This window comes from Centropristis striata, chromosome 13 (genome assembly GCF_030273125.1).
Source record: "Centropristis striata isolate RG_2023a ecotype Rhode Island chromosome 13, C.striata_1.0, whole genome shotgun sequence".
Classification (NCBI taxonomy): Eukaryota; Metazoa; Chordata; class Actinopteri; order Perciformes; family Serranidae; genus Centropristis; species Centropristis striata.
Window position 1 is genome coordinate 12103571 of NC_081529.1, and position 13592 is coordinate 12117162.

Here is a 13592-nt window from a genome sequence, read left to right on the forward strand (position 1 = left end):
CACTGCAGCTGGATTAATTATTTGCTGGATCGGGAACGGTCCAACAAATCGGGGAGCCAGCTTCTTAGACTCCACCCGCAGAGGCAGGTCTCGGGTGGAGAGCCAAACCCTCTGACCAACCTTGTAGTCTGGGGCCGTGGACCGCCGTCTGTTGGCTGCCGCAGCGTGACGCCTCCCTGAACGCAGAAGGGAGGACCGTGCCTGGACCCAGGACCGTGCCTGGACCCAGGTCCTGCGACAGCGACGGATGAAGGCTTGAACCGAGGGGCAGGAGACCTCCCTTTCCAGGGCCGGAAAGAGAGGGGGCTGGTACCCATACGCACACTGGAATGGGGAAAGGCCGGTAGCAGAGCTGGTTAGTGAATTGTGGGCGTACTCCACCCACAGAAGTTGCTGGGACCAGGACGATGGATTCCGTGAAACCAGGCAGCGCAGAGCCGTTTCCATCTCCTGGTTCATCCGTTCACTCTGTCCATTGGTCTGTGGGTGGAACCCAGAGGAGAGACTGGCTGTGGCCCCCACCAGGCTGCAGAACTCCCTCCAGAAGACCGAGGTAAACTGGGGACCCCGGTCAGACACCACGTCAGCTGGGAGGCCATGCAGGCGGAACACCTGTAGCAGCACCAACTGGGCAGTCTCTTTGGCTGACGGTAACTTAGGCAGGGGCACGAAATGTGCCATCTTACTGAAACGGTCCACCACAGTAAGGATGACTGTGTGGCCCTGGGAAGGAGGAAGACCGGTGACAAAATCCAATGCGATGTGGGACCAGGGACGATGTGGAACCGGGAGGGGCCGAAGGAGCCCTGCAGGTGCCTGATGTGAGGCCTTGTGCTGATTGCAGGTGAGACAGGCCTTAATAAAGTCACTAGTATCTCTAGCCAGCGTGGGCCACCAGAACCGCTGGGAGAGGAAGTCTCGAGTGCGCTGGGATCCGGGATGGCAGGTGAGCTTGCTGGAGTGGGCCCACTGCAGGACCTCCGACCTCAGGGCCTCAGGAACAAAGAGGCGGTTGGGAGGGCAGGCACTAGGACCAGCCTGCCCCCCTGTAGCTGCTCTTACCCTCTCTTCCATGTCCCAGGTAAGAGTAGCCACCACACAGGGGGGTGGAAGAATGTTGGCTGGCTCCTTCCCCAAATCTCCTTCCTTCTGGAACTGGCGAGACAGGGCGTCCGGCTTAGTGTTGCGGGACCCCGGTCGATAGGAAAGGGCGAAGCAGAACCGGGTGAAAAACAGGGACCAGCGGGCTTGGCGAGAGTTCAGTCTTTTGGCTGTGCGTATGTATTCCAAATTCTTGTGATCAGTCCAGACTATAAACGGTACCTTCGCTCCCTCCAACCAATGTCTCCATTCTTCCAAAGCCAACTTTACCGCCAGCAATTCTCTGTTGCCAATGTCATAGTTTCTTTCGGCTGTGGACAGACGCCGAGAGAAGAAGGCACACGGATGTACCTTCTGGTCGGAGGCAGACCGTTGTGAGAGCACCGCCCCCACCCCCACGTCGGAAGCGTCCACCTCCACCACAAACTGGCGGTCGGAATCCGGCAGCTGGAGAATGGGCGCTGTGGTGAACCTGAGTTTGAGGGTCCTGAAGGCGGCCTCGGCCGCTGGGTTCCAGCAGAACGGCACCTTGGAGCTGGTAAGAGCCGTGAGGGGAGCGGCCACAGAGCTGTAGTTTCGGATGAAGCGGCGGTAGAAGTTGGCAAAACCCAGGAATCGTTGGAGCTGTTTACGGGAGTCAGGAACGGGCCAGGAGGTGACTGCCGAGACCTTCGCCGGGTCCATCTGGAGACTGCCCTTGGCCACAATGTACCCCAGGAACGAGACTGTGGATGCGTGAAACTCACACTTCTCCGCCTTGACAAACAGGGAGTTCTCGAGGAGACGTTGGAGCACAGACTGAACGTGGTTGATGTGCTCTTCTTGAGACTTGGAAAAAATCAGGATGTCGTCTAGGTAGACGAACACAAACCGGTTGAGCATGTCCCGAAGGACATCATTGACCAGAGCTTGGAAGATGGCAGGAGCGTTGGTGAGGCCGAAGGGCATTACGAGGTATTCGTAATGCCCCGAAGGGGTGTTGAACGCAGTCTTCCATTCGTCTCCCTCCCTGACGCGGACCAGGTGATAGGCGTTGCGAAGGTCGAGTTTGGTGAAGATGGTGGCCCCCTGGAGCAACTCGAAGGCAGATGAGATGAGTGGCAGCGGGTAGCGGTTCTTGATGGTGATATCATTAAGACCACGGTAATCAATGCAGGGCCTTAAAGTCTTATCCTTCTTCTCCACAAAGAAGAAACCAGCTCCCGCGGGAGAGGAAGATGGACGGATGATGCCTGCTGCCAGGGAGTCGTTGATGTAGACCTCCATCGCTTTCCTCTCGGGAGCAGACAGTGAGTACAGGCGACCCTTGGGTGGAGATGTGCCAGGCTGGAGGTCGATGGAGCAGTCGTAGGGCCGATGAGGAGGTAGAGACAAAGCTTTAGATTTGCTGAACACCAGGCGGAGGCTCTGGTACTCTGGAGGCACCCTGGAGATGTCAGGTGGTGGACTGGAAGGGGATGACTGGGGTGGAGACGAGGCTTGTTTCAGGCAGGTGCGGTGACAAGTGGTTCCCCACTCCCGGATGACCCCCCGTTCCCAGTCAATGTTGGGGTTGTGCTGACGTAGCCAGGGATATCCCAGAATGAGAGGCTGACCGGGGGAATTCAGGATGTGAAACTGGGCCAACTCATAATGGTTCCCTGACAGCAGCATGGGTACCTGGGTGGTCTGGTGTGTGACAGTCCCCAGGACGTGGCCATCAAGAGCTTGCGCCGAAACTGGGTCACACAGTGGAACCCGCTCGAGCCCCAACTGCTGTACCAGCCCCTCGTCCATGATGCAGGCGTCTGCCCCAGAGTCTATTAAAATGGCCAGGGTGCGAGGACCATCGGAAAGGAGCAGGCGGGCCTGAAGTCGTGGCCTTAGAGGAGACTGCGTTGTCGTAGGGCTCACCCGTACCTCCTCGTTTACGGGCGAGCCTGGTCTTTTGCTGGGCAGGTCAGTCTGTAATGTCCAGCCTTGCCACAGTACATACAGAGGTTTCTCTGCCTGCGTCGTTCGCGTTCCTCTGGCGTGAGGGAAGCACGGCCCAGCTGCATTGGCTCAGATTCCACTGGTGGCACCTCAGTGGAGTGACTGACCCCCCCTGTGGTCTGGAAAATCGACTGGCGTGGAGGGGGCCCCTGGCGTCTCTCCCGACGACGTGCCTGGAAACGCAGATCAATCTGGATAGCCAACTCGATGACCCCGTCCAACGACAGCGGAACTGTGTGGGAGACCAGTCCATCCTTAACATAGTCCGCCAGTCCATGGAGAAAAGCATCTACCAGAGCCTCGGTGTTCCACCTGCTTTGGCGGGCCTTGGTGCGGAAATCAATGGAATAATCCGCCACCGTGCGATCTCCCTGCCGCATGTCCATGAGTCCCCGTGCAGATTCAGACCTGGCGGCCGCCAGGCCGAAAACCTTGCGCAGCTCCTCAGCAAACAACTGAAAAGAGGAGCAGGCTGGAGACTGACTCTCCCACTCCGCGGTTCCCCACAGGCGAGCTCTACCGGTGAGGTGGTTGATGGTGAATGCAACTTTTGCCTGTTCAGAGGCAAAAGTGCGAGGCTGGAGGGAGAACAGCAAGGAACAGTTTGTCAGGAAGGGGCTGCAGGTTTCAGGGTCGCCGTCGTAGCGCTCAGGTGTCCCCACCCGGGGCTCAGGAGAAACATCATGGAGTGGTAGAGTAGACAGTGCTGGTGGTGGAGCTGCTGCCGGTGCCTGAGCAGGAGGATTTGTAAGCAGCACAGTTAGCTGCTGCATCTGTGCGGTTAATGCCGTTAGCGCCTGTGCATTAACCTCTGCCGCCTGCCTGGCTTCCATTGTGGCAGCAGCCATCATGGCCTCGTGCTGCTGGAGGACGCCCTCAATCCTCTCGAGACGGCTCAAAGGGGTAGGATTGTGTGCTGGGTCCATTCTTGGCCAGATTGTACTGTCACAAATCAGGAAGACCCAAACGCAGTACAATCTTACTGTGATTTTAATGTTCTTTATTTTACTGCAGACAACAGATGACTGCACTAGGCAGCAGGCAGGAACACAGTCTTCCTTAACAAGTCTATAGACAGAGCTGCAGTCCAGAAGTCCAAAGCAGAAGCAGGCCGAAGAGTAATCCTCCACGGAGAAGCCGGAGTGGCAACAGAAGCAGACAAAATAACACCAGGAACTCACAGGCAGTGTTCGGAGTCGGGGACGGAAGGCAGTCAGATAACCAGGGCAGAGACGAAGATTCTGGGTCAGGAACAAGCAGGGTCGGAACCGGGAAATCAAGCCGAGGAAAAGCGCTGGAAAGTTCTGCATACTACAAAGACAATCTGGCGCTGTAGTGCTGGGCTGGTGTAGCTTATATAGTGGCTGGATGCTGATGAGGAGCACCTGAGTGCACAGGTGAACAGAGTTGGCTGATGAGAAGGGCGTGGCCAGCAGGGAGAGTGAGCAGAGGGGAGGAGAGTGGAAAATTACTGGCAGAGCAGCAGAGGAATGGATGGTGACAGTGTGTAAAGAATGTGAAAACGAAAAAATAAAGTTGTATTTATTGTATCAGGACACAGTGTGATTCTGACATATGTTTAGTGATTGATCACAATATTTATAGACCCAAAGAGACGATTTTTGTTATTAAATATGACAGCTCGACTGGCATCAAATTCCTGCAGAGCTTTTTTATACAGGGAAAAACACCTTCATAAACCTGAGATAGACTCTTCTTATGAGCTTCATTCAGAACAATTTGAAGAAAACATTTTCAGAAGATATTGGTGATTAGGCTCATTGTGCAAATACATATTTTGATGTTTTGTTGTTATTACTGTAAATGTATTGTTTTAATTATATTTATTTATTTATTTAATTAATTCATTATCAATAATCACTTCCAAAAAGTGTTCCTGTCTCTGGATGTGTTATTGTATAACCATTAAAAGGACAAAAATGTAAACAATGATAAATCATTAATTAAACTGTGTTTTCAGGAGCCCCTCCCTCCCCATGATGTGCTGATGCAAATGTTCAGTGTGTGCAGTGTACTTGTGTCCTGCTGACTGCTCTTGAACTTTGTGTGGAGCATCAGAGGTCACATCTCCAGCCTCAGGATGATCAACACACTCACTCTTCTGCTGGTTGCTCTCTCTCTCTGCCCTGTGAGTTCTCCTGCTGACTGCTGTTTGATCTTTGATCAGACAACATGGACTGATGGTCGCTCAGTGATACCAGAAAACTTCCCACATGACTGTCTCACTTTCTTCTGTGGTTCCTCTCTCCTTTCATCTCATCAGGTTGTACAGGTCAGAGCATGGAGTCCATTCCTTCCAGTTCAGTGGTGAAAAAGCCCGGGGAGACTCTCAGTCTCTCCTGCAGGGGATCTGGCTTCACATTTACAGCGATGCAAGTAGAACAGATTATGCCAGCAGCATACAAGGATGAATAGAAGTCACCAGAGATAATAGCAACAGCATGACGTATCTGAGACTGTCCAACTTACAGCCAGAGGACTCTGCTGTGTATTACTGTGCCAAACACACAGTGGTTAAAGGAAGCAGAGAGGCTCTACAAAAACCTCAAACTAGTTATTCTCACAAGTACCAACAGGTGGCAGTAGAAGATAAGAAGTCAGATGACACGAAGGAGAGTATGTCTCTAAACACACACACACACACACACACACACACTGTGAAAGCAACAGTTGATGCTGTGGTTTGTGACTTCCTGTGTTGTCGGGTTAAAAATGGTTAATAATTTTCCCAATGTTGATTTAATGAATAACAGCAGGTATTGATAATATATTTGGACATTTATACATGATGTGTCTAGAACATGGATGGACCACCAAATGCTGCTGAGCAAAATAAATGAACATGTTCAATTTTACAACAAACTAACATAGCAGTAAAATCATTTGAAAATCATTAATTAAGTCATCATTATCATTATAATAATATGAAAGAAAAATATCAATCATATATGACAATCCTGTCAATTAAGTGGGCAGGTAAGAACAATGAATGTTTTTCTGACAATGCGACAATGTGTCTGCATTACAGTAACTAATGAGCTGTTTAAATGTCTGCAGGTACTGAGGGTCAAACACTGACTGAGTCTGAACCAGTGGTTAAAACACCTGGAGAGTCTCTCTAATCTCTTTAAATGCTTTTAAGTTACAATCACCAACAAAACATTGATAAATATTACACTTTACAAATAATATAATCATTTAACCTATAATGTCTTCAAAAGTTGAACTCATTGTTTTGACCTTTAATTGTTTAAAAATAAATTTTTGGTCTAATCATACAAGAAATATTCCAAACAGCAAAAGTTACAAGCCACAAGACACAACTCTTAAAACTTTGAAGAAAAATAATTTCAGGAGACATGAGATGTTGTTTTATCTAGAAGGCGGTTTTCATATTAAATGACCTGAAACCAGTATAATCAAAATAATATTTATTAAGCTTTAATTTACAAACAGTAGCAAAACTGTGTTATGTGTATGTTGAATTGGGTAATTATCCACAGATAGAATTATTTTACAGTTAAAAAAGCATTATAATATAATGTTTTAATAACTTGAGTTTAAAAACATGAATGAGTTAGAAGAAAGACAAACGATTAAATTAGTTTTGTGGAGAGATTGAATGCAAGACACTGTTCAATCAGAAAGGAGGAGTCAATGCAAAACTCAGATGTCTTCCACCTCTACTTATCTGACTGCAGAGAGGAGGACAGAGGACAGTGGACACACAGTTTAACATGATGGACTATAGGACAGGACTGCTGCTTCTAACTGTCTGCTGGGCAGGTGGAGACTTTCACTGATATAAATCTTACATAGCTTTATTTGTGTTCGTAGCATATTTTACTTGATCTTTTTATATCCTTACAGGTGTTGATGGTCAGACTCTGACAGAATCTGAACCAGCAGTTAAAAGTCCTGGAGGATCTCACAGATTGACCTGTACAGCCTCTGGATTCACATTCAGTAACTTTTGGATGCACTGGGTCAGACAGGCTCCTGGTAAAGGACTGGAGTGGATCGCTGCTGATGGTGGTGGTAGCAGCCAGTACTACTCTCAGTCAGTCAGAGGGCGGTTTACCATCTCCAGAGACAACAGCAGACAGCAGCTGTATCTGCAGATGAACAGTCTGAAGACTGAAGATTTTGCTGTTTATTATTGTGCTCGAGACTCACAGTGACTGGAGTTGGTTGAGCAGCTGTACAAAAACCTACAGTCCTGATTCTCTCTGGGTGTTTGAGTCAAAGCATGCCATATTTTTTATTGTATGAATATGATATACTGTTTTTATTAGTTATTTTATCTTTTTATATGTTGCCTTAAATTATATGTTTTACTTAACATATTTTTTTAATTAATTAAATGATCCTCTCTGCATTACACACATTATTAAGAATATTTCCTGAGAAATACAAACATTTCTGTCTTTGTTCCTCCTCACTGGGCGACTAATCAAAAGATCATTGTTGTGTTTTAACAGCAGAGAAATATCTTAAAACTAGAAAATGTCCTCTGGGGAAATTTTGAAAGGGCCACGGGGGCTACTGCCGGTGTGTGTACACTATGATGAGATTCTTCAGAGATTTCAAACTATGCCCTTTAACCTCAAAATGTGTGTGTGTGTGTGTGTGTGTAATTAAAATCACATAAAGTTACTGTGTGTGTGTGTGTGTTTGTGTGTGTGTGTGTGCATGTGTGTGCATGTGTGTGCGTGCGTGCAAACAAAAACCCCTCAGTGCCTGAACACTTGTGTGAAACACTGACTCAGCCAGCCTCTGTGACAGCATCACCTGTCAAGTCTCTTATTCTCTTGGCTACCTCACAGCTTGGATCAGACAGCCTGCAGGGAAAGGACTGGAGTGGATTGGAATGAAAAATACTGGTGCTTCATACTACAAAGATTCACTGAAGAACAAGTTCAGTATCAACTTAGACTCTTCCCTCAAAACAGTGACTCTAAACGGACAGAATGTGCAGCCTGAAGACACTGCTGTGTATTACTGTGCCAGAGAGACACAGTGACACAAAGCATCAGTAGAGCTGAACAAAAACCCCTCAGTGCCTGAACACTTGTAACATGAAGCCACCAGAGGAGGAGCCCTCAGACCACTAATGACTTCAACACCAGCTCACTGTTACAGTAAAGAGAGAAACAGTTTTTTTATTTTATAAATGGTTCTCAGTTTAAGCAATTGGATCTCATAATCATATACAGAAATATATTTTATCCCATTAGAAAAATGAGTCAAATTGTGATACATTATTAAAAAAGAAAACTATCATGCAATAAAAAACAATCACTCGACAATTTTAAATAGTAAGCATCTAAATATGGACAGTCTATCAGTCAGTTTCTCTTTCTAAATATCATTAAAAAGAGACAACAGCAACACATGATTATTTTCAGAGTCACTAAAATGTGGAAAGGAGTGTGGGTGTGGAGGTTGGTGAGATAAGAGGAGGCCTGGTCATGGAGGACTTTGTGAGTGAAGAAAATGAGGAAAAGTTGAGCAGTTTTAGAAATGTGGCGTCCATACATGAATTAATATGGTGAGGTTGTTGGTCAAGGTGGAGATAGGTCAGTGACGATGGAGTCGGTGGAAATCTAGAGGTGGATATAATCAGTGTGAAAGTGGAGGTCATGATGACAAATGATATCACAGAGGGGGCATGTAGAAATTAAACAGCAGAGGACCAAGCATGAAGCCCTGGGGGACGCCTTGGGACAGAATAAACATGGTAAAGTTGAAGTTGTTAGGCTGATTTTCTGATGTCTGTCAGTGAGATATAGATTAATAATCCAGGAAATAGCAGTACAGGTCATGCTGAGGGCGGATTCAAGGTGATGATGTATTGAGGACAAGTCAAGTATGATTCTGTTTCTCTGAAAGAAACAAGGCTGGCATCTTCATATCTGGCTTTTAATTCAAATTTAAGCAGTCCATGTGAGACAAGTCTGTACTTTAATGTGCAGACTCAAAAGATTGTAAAATTCACATTCCATCAATAAAACTGCATTTGCAATATTAATTATTCTTATGTGTAATACAGGCTGCAGTTTAGTCCAGGTGACACTGAGAAGTGGTCCTGTTAGCAGCTACTACACACATTGGATCTTATGAATGTTATGATATTATTATATTATATTATTGTGCCAGAGACCAATAGTGACACAAAGCATCAGTAGAGCTGAACAAAAATAAATAGGAAGTCTACGAACAAAGGTTCTTAAACTCATTTTACAGCAACATTTTATATAAAAAATAATTTGAAATTACAATATTTGAAACATCATTTCATGTCTAAAAGCCTTTCCAACTACAGTAAAAAAAAAAAAATTAACCCTTAAAAGTCAGCTTCTCTTCCATGGCATTTTTGTTTCAAGAAAATGTGAATCATTTCTCCTTAAAGGAACACTCCACCGTTTTTTCATATTAAAACATGTTATTCGGGTAAGTAAGACGAGTTGATACGACCAAGTATGGCGACACAAAATAAAACGTGGCGCTTTTCGAAGCGGATAAAAAGGATAACTATAATGTATGGCGGAATAGTACTTGGGAGCACTTCGACTCGGCGCAGTAATATCATCACTTCCGCTCCCTCTCACTTCCGTCAGGAGTGATGATATTACTGCGCCGAGTCGAAGTTTATCCGCTTCGAAAAGCGCCACGTTTTATTTTGTGTCGCCATACTTGGTCGTTTAACTACTCGTGTAGCTGTATTTAAATAGGGAAAACGTGGAGGAGTTTGGTCGCTTCTAACTGTCCATCTGTTTGGATCCTGAGGAATGAACTGGGCAAAGCTAAGTGCTAGCCAAGTAGCTCCGCGCGCCAGGGCGATTGAGTGCACGCATTGAGACGCAAGAGGTCTGTATCAACTCGTCTTACTTACCCGAATAACATGTTTTAATATGAAAAAACGGTGGAGTGTTCCTTTAAATGACTAAATCACAAGTCTTTAGCCAATTTCATTATCAAAATCAAACCTAACAATCACCTAAAATTCAATTCATTTAGAATTATTTCAATATATTTTAGTCAGCTGATTTAGTGTCAACAGTATGTAAATCCGCCTCCTTGTGTTGCCTCATAAATAAGTGAAGTGTGTGTGTGTGTGTGTGTGTGTGTGTGTGTGTGTGTGTGTGTGTCAGTGAGAGGACAGAAGAGCTCACATCAGTTCAGCTTCAACATCAACCATGTTCTCTGTAGCTCTGATACTGCTGCTGGTAGCTGGATCCTGTGAGCAGCTTTCACTGGATTCACACTAATAAACACATTAGAAACACTGAATATTTACATGAATGATGTGTTGCAGAGTGAAGGACAGACACTAAATCACTGACATACACACTGCAGACTGGACAGAGACAACTGGCTTTCACAATGATCACACCTGATTATTTGCTTGTTTTTCTCATCCTGTCAATTAACTGGGAAGGTAAGAATAATAACTGTTTTTCTGACAAAAACAACATGTCTGCATTACAGTAACTAATGATGTGTTTAAATGTCTGCAGGTACTGAGGGTCAAACACTGACTGAGTCTGAACCAGTGGTTAAAACACCTGGAGAGTCCCACAGACTGACCTGCACATATTCTGGCTTCAATAATGATTACTGGAACGCTTGGATCAGACAGGCTGCTGGAAAAGGACTGGAGTGGATCGCTTATTTCAACAGTGGCAGCGGCAGCATCTACTACTCTCAGTCAGTCAGAGGGCGGTTTACCATCTCCAGAGACGACAGCCGAAAGCAGCTGTATCTGCAGATGAACAGTCTGAAGACTGAAGATTCTGCTGTTTATTATTGTGCTCGAGAGCCACAGTGACACAGGAAGGAGCAACGCTGTACAAAAACTCAACAAGTCAAAAACCTTTCCTTATCTCATGAAGCCACCAGAGGAGGAGCCCTCAGACCACTAATGATTTCAACACCAGCTCATTCACACATCATTGTACATTTCCCACATATATGTATAGGCCTATAACTTGTTAAACATTCAACTTTGATGAGATTAAATAAATTCAGCTGAACTTTCTTCAGAAGTTGAAAAATATTGAGAATTTTGATTCATAAAACAGAAGCTATACCCCATTACTTATAATTTAAATTGGACAAAAACATGGAAAAAGCATGTTGAAAAGTTACAAAGTGACCGACAGTAAAACGGATAGTGATGACAGCTAAAATAAAATGTATTGAAATACAGATTTTAAGATGCAGTGACATGAGTATGCTAAAGAATAACACCAAATATGATCAGTTAGGTGAAAGGCATGACAAAAAAATGTATATTTCGTTCAACCAGAAAGGAGGAGTCAATGCAAAACTCAGATGTCATCCACCTCTACTTATCTGACTGCAGAGAGGAGGACAGAGGACAGTGGACACACAGTTTTACATGATGGACTATAGGACAGGACTGCTTCTTCTAACTGTCTGCTGGGCAGGTGGAGACTTTCACTGATATAAATAAAACGTTTCTTCTATTTGTGTCAACCGCTTATTTCATTTAATGTTGTTTGTTCTCTTTACAGGTGTTGATGGTCAGACTCTGACAGAATCTGAACCAGCAGTTAAAAGTCCTGGAGGAACTCACAGATTGACCTGTACAGCCTCTGGATTTAGCTTTGGTGGCTCTTGGATGGCCTGGATCAGACAGGCTCCTGGTAAAGGACTGGAGTGGGTTGCTACTGATGGTGGTGGTAGCAACCAGTACTACTCTCAGTCAGTCAGAGGGCGGTTTACCATCTCCAGAGACAACAGCAGACAGCAGCTGTAACTGCAGATGAACAGTCTGAAGACTGAAGATTCTGCTGTTTATTATTGTGCTCGAGAGCCACAGTGACTGGAGTTGGTTGAGCAGCTGTACAAAAACCTACAGTCCTCATTCTCTCTGGCTGTTTGAGGAAAACAATGTTATATTTTTATTGTATTTATATTATATACTGTATTTCATTATTTATATTATCTTTTTATATGTTGCCTTAAATTATATGTTTTACTTTACACATATTTTTAAACTAATGAATGACTCTCCTTGCATAACACACATTACTAAGAATATTTCCTGAGAAATACTATTAAACTCATAAACATTTCTGTCTTTGTTCCTCCTCACTGGGCGATTAATCAAAAGATCATTGTTGTGTTTTTAACAGCAGAGAAATATCTTAAAATGAGAGAATATTGACAGTTTGATGCAAACTGTTTCTGAATATAAAGAAAATGTAGCTGCATCTATTCATGGACAGGAATAAGTTGGCCATAATAGAAATCAGATCATATTCTACTTGACTTGACTTGGACAATAAAACCTTCAGTATAACACACACTGCCTGATATTGTTTTTATTTGGGACACAGATGAAAGTGAAATATGCTGATTATTATATAAAATAACTTCTACATGTCTGAACTACCATAGTTGTCACTAAGCTAAAGGATTTAGTTTTCTGCAGTTTGTCACTTGTTTCAGTTCCTGATCAGCTGTTTGCTGCTCGATGCTTTTCTCTGTATGTCTGTGTCTGCAAACACTGAAACTATTAAAAGTCTTTTATTCAAACCTGCAAACAGCAGCATCAGACTTAAAGTGTTTATAATATTTATATGATCCTGGCTGCAGCCTCGTTCTCTCTTTGTAGCCAATGCAATCAGTGAGAAAAACAAATTAAATGAATGCAGAAATTGTACAAAACATTCAAATATACCTTTGAAAATAAAAATGAATATAATGTATACTAGGTGGTCACAGGGAAACAACTCATTGTGTTTAAATAATTTATCATATGTTTGATTGTATGCAAACTCAGTGAGCTTCCTTGTTCCTCAGCTATAAAAACATCCCATCAGGCTGTCAGTGGAGTTCACAGCACGTCACTTTCTACATAAACCATGTTCTCTGTAGCTCTGCTGCTGCTGTTGGCAGCTGGATGTGAGTCTCTCTGCATTTGGTAAAGTCATCACTTTTGCAGTTTAACTTTATAATTTGTGACAAAACATTTTCTTTTTCCAACAGGTGTAAAGTGTGAAACGCTGACTCAGCCAGCCTCTGTGACTGTGCAGCCAGGTCAACGTCTGACCATCACCTGTCAGGTCTCTTATTCTCTTAGCAGCTACTACACAGCTTGGATCAGACAGCCTGCAGGGAAAGGACTGGAGTGGATGAGTAGTGACACCAACATCAAAGATTCACTGAAGAACAAGTTCAGTATCGACTTAGACTCTTCCAGCAAAACAGTGACTCTAAACAGACAGAATGTGCAGCCTGAAGACACTGCTGTGTATTACTGTGCCAGAGAGACACAGTGACACAAAGCATCAGTAGAGCTGAACAAAAACCCCTCAGTGCCTGAACACTTGTAGCATGAAGCCACCAGAGGAGGAGCCCTCAGACCACTAATGACTTCAACACCAGCTCACTGTTACAGTAAACAGGAAGTCTAAGAACAAAGGTTGTTCATCTCATTTTACAGCAACATTTTATATCAGTTA

General features: G+C 44.7%; 3 gene segments (V, D, J or C); all 3 read left to right on the top strand.

Moving 5' to 3' along the window:
* The first annotated feature begins 10295 nt into the window (after nucleotides 1-10295).
* LOC131983040 (immunoglobulin heavy variable 3-43-like) lies at nucleotides 10296-10927 on the top strand. The segment is given in 2 exon segments: nucleotides 10296-10338; nucleotides 10617-10927. Coding segments are annotated over 2 exon segments (354 nt in total).
* A 572-nt stretch (nucleotides 10928-11499) lies between these two features.
* LOC131982882 (immunoglobulin heavy variable 3-23-like) lies at nucleotides 11500-11881 on the top strand. The segment is given in 2 exon segments: nucleotides 11500-11549; nucleotides 11637-11881. Coding segments are annotated over 2 exon segments (294 nt in total).
* Nucleotides 11882-12992: 1111 nt separating this feature from the next.
* On the top strand, nucleotides 12993-13409 carry LOC131983041 (Ig heavy chain V region XIG14-like). The segment is given in 2 exon segments: nucleotides 12993-13032; nucleotides 13117-13409. Coding segments are annotated over 2 exon segments (333 nt in total).
* Nucleotides 13410-13592: the final 183 nt, after the last annotated feature.